The sequence below is a fragment of the Vanderwaltozyma polyspora genome, genomic scaffold (genome assembly GCF_000150035.1).
Source record: "Vanderwaltozyma polyspora DSM 70294 KpolScaffold1053 genomic scaffold, whole genome shotgun sequence".
NCBI classification, from domain to species: domain Eukaryota; kingdom Fungi; phylum Ascomycota; class Saccharomycetes; order Saccharomycetales; family Saccharomycetaceae; genus Vanderwaltozyma; species Vanderwaltozyma polyspora.
The window spans coordinates 84,607-97,716 of record NW_001834644.1 but is presented as its reverse complement, the minus strand read 5'-3'; the positions used below and the strand labels follow the sequence as shown (position 1 = coordinate 97,716).

Sequence of the window (13,110 nt, the reverse complement as noted above, 5' to 3'; positions counted from 1 at the left end):
TCATTACAATATATAAATATCCGGGGTAATACTATAAGGCCGATTATTTTACCAGATTCTTTGAATTTAGATTCTCTGCTAGTTGATGAACAGCAATTGAACAAATTGAGAAGAGCTGGTAAGGTTTCTGATGATTTAAGTAGAAAAAGAAGAAGAGATTTCAATCAAGAAACATCTAAAAGAATTAGAAGAGGTGCTTGATCTCATAATCTCTTTTGTAATATATTTCTATTGACTAATAATCCCTTCCTTTACCTTCCTTTCCTTCCCCCCAAGAAAACAAAAGTGAATAAATAAGATGACAAAATATATCATAGTGAATTTATCGTCTATCCTCTTCCTGGTAATCTTAGGTTGCAGGTAACCAATCATTTACCATAGAGATTATTCGTTGTTATAAATCATGATTTGAAAAGGCATTCATTAAAGTATATGACAAATTTAAGCAAATGTTCTGTTCACAAAGGGTATGAATGTTTCTTAAATCTATTAAATATATATAATTAAGTAAATATAGATTGTACTGTAATAAAAAAAAATAATTCCATATAAGGACTACAATTATAAGATCATCTTCCAGTTTTATCAGTTTAATAAAGTAAGATCAATAATTCCACTATCTTGTATTACTTTATTTGGTTTCTTAAGATATGATAAATTGGGCATCGCTAAAATTACTATATAAAATTAACTAATTTCGAAAATACCACTTTAATAGATAAATATTTGAAGTGAACTTTAGTGCTTGTAGATGACAATCCATTACTTGATCTATTGAGCATATGAGTGGTAAATTGAATTAATTTATGTTTTATGGTTTAAAATTTTTAATTTGAATGTGTTTTGGTGAAGAATTGTTAATTTCAAAGTAAAGGTTATATCAAAATTTGACAATTAGAATGGTACAAGAGCTGGTAGAAAACGACTTGTCCCTACCAAGTATCAAGAGAGTAGGTTTACAAGTTCGAGACCTGACAATAGCAGCATCTAAGACAAATAATGTTTTAATAAATAATTTTTCATTAGACCTTCCCAGTGGATCAGTCATGGCAATAATTGGTGGTTCAGGGTCAGGTAAAACTACTCTTCTTAATGTATTAGCATCTAAAATCAGTGGTGGTTTATCCTATGAAGGTAGTATTAAATATGTTCTGGATAATGATAGTAATACAAATAATTCACAAGAACCAAATATTGTCAGTGATAATACTGAAACTGAGACTTCATCGGTATCAATGGCATATGTGCCTCAACAAGATATTTTATCAGCAGGTTTAACTTGTCGTGAAACATTGATGTATTCTGCAGAGCTGAAAATCCAGCAATCTAAAGAAGCAAATAATCAATTGACAAGTCAATTAATAGATGAATTGGGCTTAAAGGATTGTGCAGACATTGCGGTAGGTGATAATACTCATAGAGGATTATCTGGTGGTGAAAAAAGAAGATTGAATATTGCAACTCATATGATTGCAAACCCTTCAATCATGTTTCTAGATGAACCTACAACTGGTTTGGATGCATATTCAGCATTTTTAGTCATTAAAACATTAAAAAAATTGGCCAAAGAAGGTGGGCGTACTTTTATTATGTCTATTCATCAACCTCGTTCTGATATTCTTTTTTTGCTAGATTACCTTTGTATCTTATCAAAAGGTCAAATTGTATATTGTAATAGGATGGATCAAACTATACCTTATTTTGAGTCTATTGGATATAAATTACCAGAGCTGGTGAATCCAGCAGACTATTTTATCGACTTGTCAAGTGTTGATTCAAGAAATGATAACTCACAGGTCATAACTGAAGAAAGATTAGAACTACTAGTTAGTAAGTGGCAGAATTTCCAATTAAATGAAATGAACTATAGTACGACAGAATCGCTGAACGTAATCAAAGTGAAAAATCTTACCGCTACTGTGCCATTTTGGAATCAAGTTTTGGTTCAGACTAGAAGAAACTATAAACTTAACTTTAGAGATTATGTGACATTAATGGCTACAATATCTGAGCCCCTAATTATGGGGACTATTACAGGGTGGATTTTTTACAAGCCTGATAAATTAGAGGCTAGTGGTATAAGGACCACTACATCCTGTTTATATTCTTCGGTTATTTTGCAAAGTTACTTATATCTACTGTTCGATACTTATCGTCTATGTGAACAGGATATTGCATTGTATGATAGAGAAAGAGCTGAAGGTACTGTGACACCTCTGTCTTTTGTTGTTTCTAGAAAATTCTCTCTTTTCTTCACAGATGATTTATTAATGACTTTATTATTCGTTTGTATAACATATTTCATGTTTGGCTTAGAAGCTGATGCCAAAAAATTCTTTTTCCATTTTTCAGTAATATTTTTAATCCAATTATCTGCATCTGGTTTAGCTCTATTATCTGTTGCCATTTCAAGAGATTTCTCCAAGGCATCATTAGTAGGTAATCTAAGTTATACCTTGCTCTCATTAGGTTCTGGTTTCTTCGTTAATCCAAAAGTTTCACCAGTTTATGTTCGTTGGACGAAATACATTTCATTCTCCTGGTATGGGTTCGGCGCTTTATTATCTAATACATATGCCAATGAAGGATGTTATACAGATGATCTGGATGAATGTATAGGGAATCAGATATTGGAAACATTCGGCTTCCCAAGAATTTGGAGATCTCTACCAGGAGGTATATTATTATGTTGGGCGGTTGGGTATACTACAGTTGCACTGTTGATGTTTTATGTTAAAAAGGTAGATATTACATTGCAAGGTGAAATAAAATCAAAGGAAAAGAAGAAGAAAAAATCATCAGAGACCATAGAAACAAATATCGAAATTGAAGAAACTTATTGGAAAGTGAAGAAATTCATGGATTATTCTTATAATGAAAATGATTTAGAATCAACACATATTAATAAACCTATGATTACAGTAACTCTGTCAGAAATATCACTTCAAGTGGATTATATACGATTGTTTGAAAATTGGAAGAAGGGACAAATATCTAGATTATCAAAGGAAATATTACATTCTATAGATGCAACATTTAAACCTGGAATGATAAATGCAATTATGGGACCCTCTGGTTCTGGGAAATCATCACTACTTAATTTGATAGCAGGTAAACAAAAATCTTCGTTAATGTCAAAATTTACAAAGTCAGGATCATTGTTACTAAATAGAACCCCGGTTTCCAATGAGCTTTTCAAAAATCTAAGCTCTTATGTAACACAAGATGATAGTCATCTTTTACCTAGATTAACGGTAAGAGAAACTTTCCATTACGCTGCAGAACTAAGATTATATTATCTTTCTAAAGATGAAAGAGAATCAAAAATTGATGAATTAATTCGTGCTTTGAGTTTAACACACTGCCAAAATACAATTATTGGTGATGAATTCGTTAAAGGTATTAGTGGTGGTGAAAAAAGAAGAGTAACGATGGGTATACAATTATTGAAGGACCCACCAATTCTGCTGCTGGATGAACCGACATCAGGTTTAGATAGTTTTACTTCTGCCACGATTCTTGAAATTTTAGAAAAGTTATGTGTTGAATTTAATAAGACTGTGATTATAACTATCCATCAGCCTAGATCTGAACTGTTCAGGAAGTTTGGTAATGTTTTATTACTTGCCAAGTCAGGTAGAACTGCATTTAATGGTTCACCAGATGAAATGATTGAATATTTTGCCAAGGCAGGATACAATTGTCCACCATTTACAAATGTCGCAGACTTCTTCTTAGATTTAATTTCTATTAACACTCAAAACTCTGAAAATGAACGTATTTCTAGAGAAAGAGTTGAATCACTCTTGGTTAATTGGAAAGAAAGAAATAAAAATGACAATGATACTAAAAAAGAATCCTTCATATCTGAAGAATCGAGAGACGTTTCAAGCATCGATCTTGATGTTGAAATAAGAAAGCAATGTAGTATCTTAACAGCATATATTGTTAGTGTCAAACGTCAGTTCACAACTACCAGAAGAAATATTGATTCTCTAATGGCAAGGATCGCGCAAATACCTGGTCTTGGTGTTATATTTGCCCTTTTCTGGGCTCCTATTAAGCATAATTACACTAGTGTTTCAAATCGATTAGGTTTAGCTCAAGAATCAACAGCTCTTTATTTCGTGGGAATGTTAGCAAATTTAGCATGTTATCCACTGGAGAGAGATTATTTCTATGTTGAGTTTGATGATGGTGTATATGGAGTTACTCCATTTTTCCTTGCATATATGACATTAGAGTTACCATTATCATTATTTGCATCGTTCATCTATGCTGTGTTTACGGTATTGGTCTGTGGTTTACCTAGGACCGCTAGTAATTTCTTCGTGACAACATATTGTTCATTAGTTATTGCCTCATGTGGTGAAGCACTGGGAATAATGACCAATACGTTTTCCAAAGACCAGGTTTTGTCGTTAATTGTATTTCAATCATTTTATCAATTGGTACTCAAATGTCGGGATTACTTTCGTTAAATTTGAACCGGGTTTTAAAAGGATTTAACTATTTAAATCCGCTGAACTATACATCATTATTAATTATCAATTATGCCTTTCCGGATAATTTAGAGCTTACATGTAATGATGGTGGTATGTTACCAGATGGGTCTTGTGAATTTTCCGATGGTCGAGATGTTTTGAACTCATACGATCTAGTGATAAATAAACAACACTACTTGGGTATTATAATATGTGTTGCCATAATATATCGTTTTTTGGCGTACCTAATATTGCGGGCAAAATTAGAATGGATTAAGTGGTAATTCTATTTATCTGCACAAGAGTAATTCAATGGCTATGACCATTCCATCAACAAAATCACTTTTAAGTTTCTACAAAAGTTCATACTAATTATTTTTTTTCTTTTCATTCATTGAAACATTTTTCCACAAAATATTTCCTTTCAGTCTGGAGAGAATTCCCAAGGACACGATTTATCCATATTAAAATATGACATGGTATCCTATAACTGACACGGATTAATAGTTTAACCGTTGTATGGATAAATAACCATTGTTTAATTAGCAATCGAACCATTCATTATAGTATGAATAATTTTAATGACGTTATATGTAGTTATATAGTTCCGTAATACACGATTCGTATGTTTTTTTTGCCTTGTTAACGAACGGTTCTTCGACAGTTAAATACAAGAGAAAATAGAAGATATCCCACACATCTCCTTTTTGAGCTATAGCAATTGTATATAAATAGCTCAATGTTATCTCAAATTGATGAAATAGTTTATCTAACTATCAATCTATTTCCATCATCAATTATTAGTCAGTTAATAGAACAATAACACTATCATTAAAATATCAAAATTTGAATATGTTACAATTAGATGCTAAACTATTGAAAGATTTAATTAATCGTAAGGTTAGCTTAGAAGATATCGAAGCACAAGAAAAAACTTGTGCTTTGCCAAAATTAGATGGTGATGTTGCCTTTGAATTGGGTATGTTCCTAAGGGATAATGTTAAGGAAATGTATCCTGATGCTTCAGTTGCAATTGATATTACTTTAGCTAACAACCATTGTTTATTCCGTACTATGATTAATAATGAAACCAGTCCAGTAAATGACGATTGGTTGAGAAGAAAGAGAAATACCTGTGTTAAATTCCAACATTCTACCATGTACATGGGTACTAAGAAGGCTGATAAAACACCTGAAGAAAGATTCTTTATTAGCTCTATTGAATATGCTTTCCATGGTGGTGCTGTTCCAATCTATTTAACCAACACTTCCTTCCCAGTTGCTTGTTTGACCATCAGTGGTTTAAGACAAGAAGAAGACCATTTGTTAGCTGTCGTTGCCATCAACGAATTTGCCAAAAGAATGACTGAAGTTGACTTAAACTTGGATTGATCATGTCATTAATTAAATATTTGTCCAAATTTAACTAGAATAACCTATTGGAAATGATTATGCCCTTTCAGTTTCAATTTTAATGATTTATGTGGTAATGATAAAAAATGCCATTATTCAATAAATATTATACTTATTTAATTTTTATATATTTAATGTATATAGAGTGATATATAATTTTAAATTTTATGTTATATCCATGACCAGTTTAATCCAAGATTTTTAACTTAGAGAGCATTAACAATTCCAAACTATATTATTACCTTTATATTAGTTATGATTAGTTCTATAAATGTTAATGGGACTAGTAAATGCCACCACTATTTATATTAGTGTAGTTGCATTGTTTCATCTTTATTATGCAGAAGAAATCTAAATCACGTGATGTATACCTCCAAAGTATGTTATCACTTACTGACCCATTTCAAACAGATGCAAAAAAGTAATAGGAAATTTGAAAAAGTAACCCAGAAGTAAGACATCAACAATCAATAACAATTAACATAGTAAAATAATTATCTATTTAAGTACATCATACTATCAAATATATCGACTCTATATAGTAAAGTGTGGTAGAAAATGGATATACAAAATATGACAGGTTTCTAACTTAACAATAAAGAGTCAAGTCCCACAGATATTTCATTACCATTGAAATATATATAAAAATAGAATGAAGAATGTATATTAGATACTGATAATCTTTTGTATCTTTTATTATGTAGTTACTGGATGGTTAAAACCATTACTGTCGTCGCAGTGTTTGGATCTTTCGATAATATGTGCAACTTAATGATCCATTTGGTAGCGAGATAATTATGTTACCGTATTTTGAAAATGCTATAATGCTTAGGGTAACTGCATCGGAAGAACCGAAATCGATTTCGAGAAATTGAACTTTTATTACGTATCTAATGATATATCTCATCTGAAAAATTTTATGCGATGAGCTTATAAAATTAAACCAAATCAAGTATAATAAAGTACTAATAAGAAGTTGTCATATATATAAAAGATCTGATTTTCAAGGAAGTGTCAACACTATTGGTAATACTCACTGATACTAGATAATTGTACAGATGTCCTCTATTTACAAAGCTTTGTCTGGTAAAGATAAGAAAGGTTCAAAAGAAACCAAGCAACATAATGAAAAGCAATTCATGAATAAGCAACGTACTTTATTGATATCAAGTCGAGGAGTTAACTTTAGACATCGTCATTTGATCCAAGATTTGTTCTCTTTATTGCCACATTCTAAGAAGGAACCAAAATTGGATACTAAGAAAGACTTACAACAATTGAATGAAATTGCTGAATTATACAACTGTAACAATATTTTATATTTTGAAGCTAGAAAACATCAAGATTTGTATCTATGGTTATCTAAACCTCCAAACGGTCCTACTATCAAATTCTACATTCAAAATTTGCATACTATGAATGAATTAAATTTCACAGGTAACTGTCTGAAAGGTTCTCGTCCAGTTTTATCCTTTGATCATAGATTTGATACTTCACCACATTATCAATTGATAAAAGAATTATTGATTCATAACTTCGGTGTTCCACCAACTTCCAGAAAGATTAAACCATTCATTGATCATGTAATGTCATTCAGCATTGTCGATGACAAGATTTGGGTAAGAACCTATGAAGTTTCTCATGCTGCTAGAAATAAAGAAGAATATGAAGATAATGAAGAAGATTTATCATTAGTCGAAATTGGTCCAAGATTTGTTATGACCGTTATCTTGATTTTAGAAGGTTCTTTCGGTGGTCCAAAGATCTATGAAAACAAGCAATATGTTTCTCCAAATGTCGTTAGAGCTCAAATGAAACAACAAGCTGCCAACGAAGCAAAGGCAAGAGCTGACGCCGCTGTTGAAAGAAAAATCAAAAAGAGAGAAAGTGTGCTTGCTGCTGATCCACTTTCTAATGAAGTGTTATTCAAGTAATCCTTTCTTTTCATATAATAAACTATATAGAAGATCCATAAAATGTACATTAATAAACAACATATCATGTTAAAGAAGAAAGTATGGAACTATTAGAACAATAATTTTTTTTTAATTCAATTCTAAATTCTAATGTAATTTGTAAAACAGATGTAATCAAAGTAATGTCATTATTATAAATTGAATATAATATATTTAAACTAAAACTAGAATAAATAGATAAGTGATTTAACTATGTTGAAGTATCATTTTTTATGGTTCATACGATATGCACTTAACAAGCTTTGAATTCTGCTGACTATTTCTTTACATTCGTCAAGAGATACTGCTTCGAAATAATATCTCTTTATGTCATCTTGACCCCTCTTGACATAAATTTTAAAATATTCAGGTATCCTTTTGGAACGCTTTACTAAAACGACCTGGCTGATATGAAACGATTTTGTTTTAACATTTTCATGCCAATGCATATGTCTATCAGGGGGGACAATATAAATATAGTCACCATCTAATGCTAACGTTCTTTCATGTTTATTGATCAATGACATTTGCTGTCTTCTCCAAACTCTGTATTTGTGATAAGCACCAGTTATCAAATCTTGATATGTATTATCATCCTTTTCATTTGAATAGTCGTCTAGATTGGAATTCGATTTATTTGGATAAAAATATGGTAATGATCCATGCAAGGAAGATTTTGAAGAATTCCTTGACTTAAAGAAACTACTTCCGACAACACTTGAAGAGCCATTATTATTTGTAGGATCAGAATTCTGTTTTGTCAACGTTAATTTATATCTTGAATGTTTCTTTGATTTGCCGGCCTTTTTATTCTCTACTGGTGCTGCTTCCTGTATAGGTGCATCATATTTTAAGTAGGAGGTATTTTGTTCTAAAGTCAAAGGCGTTAGATCATTACTTTGAATAGTTGGGAGAACTGGTTTCTTCATATTTGGTTTTATCTTTTCTAAATGTATTTCTCTAGCATCCTTCTTTGATATTATTTCTACTTCATTGTTCCCATCTAATCTTAAAACTGTATCATTTAAATCCAATGAAAGGTTTTTACCAGCAACTTTCAGTAAGTATTCATTTGGATCCATATTTTTCATTTTACAATATTTCACTAAAATATCATTTATATTTGCAGTCACTAATACCTTAATGTAGGTATAATTAAATTTGGGGTTGATGTTAGGGTAAAGATAAACCTTAATCTTTAATGAATTTGTACTCGTATTCTTTTCTAAATTATCGTTATTTCCAACAATAGGTTTGTAATAACTTAGTTGATTTATTGTTTTTTCTGTAGAAACAGATTTTGAAATAGATGACGAAGTAATATCATTTATTGCAGTATCATGAATTTTACCGTCCAAATCATATGGAAGAGCAGTAATTGCTTCATTTTTCTCTTTTTCTCCGCTGCCAACCTTACATAGTGTCACTTCATTATCAGAAATGGTATTTATCGGTCTTGTTCTGTCCAATTTTCCGAAGTTATCTTCAAAAGGTTCACCATCTTCATCAACAATATGCAATGAAAAACTATTAGGATCTTGAATCTCTACTGTTGTTAAACCATCAAGTTCGAAATCTTCTGGTTTCTTAGACGTTGCATAAAGAAATAAACTGAACCCAATCACCTCGAAAACAGTTGCAGTTTTTCTTACCGTAGTCTCGAAAGGTTCTCTTTTGTACTTTTTAGAATCGTGAATATATATACTTAGCTTCAAACCTTCATATTTCGGCACCTTACTACCGGAAACGAAAGAAAAGTAATCCAATAATTCAGATGGATTGCTAACATCTTGTTTCTTTTTGAATAATGAAGATAGGTGAGACTCTTGAGGTTTTGCATTTTTAAAATCAGTCACCTTTTCAATAACCAACAATGGTGCAGTAGCTGAATTTCGTCTACTAGATGTAGAACTGAAAGGTACACTTAATGTTGAAGGTGTTTGATTAAACGTCAAGTCTGTTGAGTTTCTTCTAGGTTTCTTGTAAGTGTAATCAATATTTCGAAGTACTTTCCTATAATTTCTATTAGCGTTTGGATCCCTAATTTTATTTGAATGAGATTTAGTAAAATTTAAAGAAGGTAGCGATGATCGTCTTCCTGATGTGCCTTTGCCATTGTAATTCTTTGTTGATATACCCTGTAGTTTTTGTTCATTAGAATTATGTCTTTTATAGTTTGGAGTTTTAGGAGAATCTTTATCAAATGTACCATCATCAATTATTGAATCTTTTTCGTTATCAAATTTAAAATTGTTAAACAATATAGGAGTACCATTAGATCCGATAGTATCTGTATGAGGGACTGCTTTAAGGCCATGGAATTCTGCTCTCGATTTACTAAAGTCATCTGCACTGAAGTCAGAAAATAAAAGAGATTTCCCATAAGATGACAAATTATCACCATCTTCGATTTCACTTCCCGACAAATCACTCTCATTATCGAGATTAATATTTTCTTGAGCAACACTATCTAACCTGACTATTTCTGATTCAGGTGAATTTTTGAAATATTCACTTCTCTCCAACGAAGAGCGATGTTCTTCTTTTGTCAGGTTATTTAAATCATGCTCATTAATAAATGAATCAATGTATGAAATTACATTTTCTTCATCATCAGAAATAGAGTTATTCAATTCCCTACGATTAATGTGGTTGGAAGCATTTTCATCAGATAAGTTCCCTTCCAACGAATTATCCTTCTTAGCTAATTTACTATTAGATATTTTTTCATTTTTCGATTGATTAGTCTTTGAATCGGTAGCTACACCTCTAGTAATCATATTTTGAGGGAAATGGGATATTCTTTTTGAAATATTTGTGGAAACACCATTGTTACTTCCTGAATCAGAAGTAGCATTCCCACTTTTGATGCTAGTGACCTCATTTCTCAAATGTGGTTCTGATATATTGTTTGGAGAACTATCCAATTGAAAAAATTTAGCATGTACATTTTTATCATCTGTTTCATCATCTTCATCTTCGTCCTCATCGTCTTCTTCATCCAAGTTCTCATCATAATCAAAATTCATATCAAATGCACTAGGTTTTTTAGAATGAGTCTTTTGAAAGCTTGAAACAGAACGTTTTCTAACATTCTGAGCTCTCATTGAATCAGAATTATTATTATGATGTTGGCTGTTAGCTTGGCTATTATTTTGGTTATTCCTTTGGTTACCAGTATTATGTTCTCCACTGTTATTATTGTTACTATTAGTGACATTATTATGATTATTATTATTATTATTACCATTATTTTCCTTTTTACCAGTAAAAAGTCTTGCAAACCTCGAAGTTGATTTCCTACTAATTTTGTTATGATTTAATGCAATTTCTGGATCAGTGGGATTACTTGTTATATTGTTTTTTAAAGTCTGTAATGAATTATTTTGACTATCAGTTATATTCATTGAATTACTAACAGGGACTTGAGAATTACTGGAGTAATCTATCTCATCGGTATTCACCGTTGTATTCTGAAGGACATCGCTTGCAGTACCTTGATAACTAATATCATTCTCATCGGAGATCTTACTACTTGAATTATCCACAGAACCCTTTATTGTATCTGTATTTATATAAGATGTCTTTCTCCGCCTTCTATCCAACATTTCTCTCGTATCACTACCATGAGATAAAGAATATTTATCCATAAAATTTTGTGTTATAGGAGGTGATATTAATTCACTTAAAATGTCTCTACCACTAGATAAAATATATGCATCCTTTAATTTACCATCCATTTCATTATGCGGAAGATTCTCATCCCTATAAGGCTTCATTATCCTTCTCATTTGATCCTTTTCAGGGCATATCTGCAAAAATTGAGACCGTAGTCTATTTACTGATGCTACAGTATCCATATCAAACAAATCTTAACCATATATCAATGGCCGCCCGCCTATATTTCTGTCTTGTAATAGTAAAACTACAATAACAATGTTCTTTATCAGTCTATTATCGAGCTCTTCTCTATAATATATCCGAAATAGAATGGTGCTTTTATGAACCTATATTCTGATTCATTATAAGCTTTCTTATATTTTCGAAATCCTTTAAAGTTCTTGAACTTCTAAAAATGTCGTCATAGTCAAAAAAAAATATCCGAATAGCAAGCAAAAAGAAAAAATGGCTGATTGAAAAATTGTCGAGATGAGATGAGATGAGATGAGATATAAAAATATTTAATAAATGGGTATTGATTGGTTTAGGTTGGTTTAGATTGGAAAGGGACAGTGAGGGTATAGTGAGTGTGTTCCAGAGGTATAATCGTGTTTTTAAAGTATGGCATTGTCTTCTAACTGGGAGAACTTGAAGAAATCAAAGAGAGTAGTTGTCAAGGAAGGGAAGAAGAAGAATAATGGTAAAGCTGTAAAAAATGATGGTAAAATAACTAAGAATGAGGCTGAAAAGATGAAGAAACCTCGTAAAATTATGGATATGATTTATAATATGAATAAGGAGATGAAGAAGGCAAAAGAGGAAAAAATGTTAGGTAATGATTTTGAATTCAACAAGGAAATTGGAAATTCTAAACTGGATGAAAAATTAATGGATGATATAAAATTGGTTAATCATAATGAAAAAGTTAGTAACACTGGTAAATATGTTGCCATTGATTGTGAATTTGTGGGTGTTGGTCCAGATGCTAAGGAATCAGCTTTAGCAAGAATCTCGGTTGTAAATTACTTTGGTCATGTTATATTAGATGAATATGTGAGACCACAAGAAAAGGTCACAGATTGGAGAACTTGGGTGAGTGGTATCAAACCAGAGCACATGAAGTCTGCAATTACATTTATAGAAGCACAGAAAAGGGCATCTGAAATTCTAAATGGTAGAATTTTAGTAGGACATTCGGTTAAACATGATTTAGAAGCATTATTAGTATCGCACCCAAAATCAATGATTAGAGATACCTCAAGACATTTACCTTTCAGACAAAAATATGCAAAGGGTAAAACTGTTAGTTTGAAAAAATTAGCAAAAGAGATATTAAACGTGGAGATTCAAGATGGTCGTCATTCTTCTGTTGAAGATGCAAGATCAACAATGTTAATATATAAATCAGATAAACTAGAATTTGAAAAACTGCATAAAAATCATAATAACTCTACTCATTAGTTTCTAAATCATATATAAATATATATACATTAATGTATATATATGTGTTTACAAATATATATTGTAATATAAATTAGAAGATTAATTGAATAAACTTAAATTAAAATTCGTTATCCATTAAAAAACAACCATGACAT

At 31.1% G+C, this 13,110-nt stretch overlaps 5 protein-coding genes and 1 further gene across 5 annotated transcripts, besides 2 other annotated features; 5 read left to right on the top strand and 1 right to left on the bottom strand.

The window, feature by feature from the left end:
- On the top strand, positions 1-201 carry SMD1 (mRNA splicing protein SMD1; the record flags this gene model as incomplete). Its single annotated transcript, XM_001644118.1, has 1 exon — positions 1-201. A coding segment is annotated over one exon (201 nt), but the record flags the coding sequence as incomplete, so codon positions are not given.
- A 698-nt stretch (positions 202-899) lies between these two features.
- Positions 900-4,478: a sequence feature (similar to hypothetical protein; correction of possible frameshift sequencing error~similar to Saccharomyces cerevisiae YOL075C).
- Positions 900-4,768, top strand: Kpol_1053p48 (the record flags this gene model as incomplete).
- Positions 4,481-4,768: a sequence feature (similar to hypothetical protein; correction of possible frameshift sequencing error~similar to Saccharomyces cerevisiae YOL075C).
- A 568-nt stretch (positions 4,769-5,336) lies between these two features.
- Positions 5,337-5,876, top strand: Kpol_1053p47 (uncharacterized protein; the record flags this gene model as incomplete). Its single annotated transcript, XM_001644117.1, has 1 exon — positions 5,337-5,876. The coding sequence occupies one exon, from the start codon at positions 5,337-5,339 to the stop codon at positions 5,874-5,876; it is 540 nt and encodes a 179-aa protein (XP_001644167.1).
- A 1,079-nt stretch (positions 5,877-6,955) lies between these two features.
- Positions 6,956-7,831, top strand: BRX1 (ribosome biogenesis protein BRX1; the record flags this gene model as incomplete). The annotated part of the gene is made up of 1 exon (XM_001644116.1): positions 6,956-7,831. The coding sequence occupies one exon, from the start codon at positions 6,956-6,958 to the stop codon at positions 7,829-7,831; it is 876 nt and encodes a 291-aa protein (XP_001644166.1).
- Positions 7,832-8,076: 245 nt separating this feature from the next.
- AVO1 (Avo1p) lies at positions 8,077-11,712 on the bottom strand (the record flags this gene model as incomplete). Its single annotated transcript, XM_001644115.1, has 1 exon — positions 8,077-11,712. The coding sequence occupies one exon, from the start codon at positions 11,710-11,712 to the stop codon at positions 8,077-8,079; it is 3,636 nt and encodes a 1,211-aa protein (XP_001644165.1).
- Positions 11,713-12,133: 421 nt separating this feature from the next.
- REX4 (putative 3'-5' exonuclease) lies at positions 12,134-12,973 on the top strand (the record flags this gene model as incomplete). The annotated part of the gene is made up of 1 exon (XM_001644114.1): positions 12,134-12,973. One exon carries the CDS (start codon positions 12,134-12,136, stop codon positions 12,971-12,973), a length of 840 nt encoding a protein of 279 aa, XP_001644164.1.
- Between the last annotated feature and the right edge of the window lie 137 nt (positions 12,974-13,110).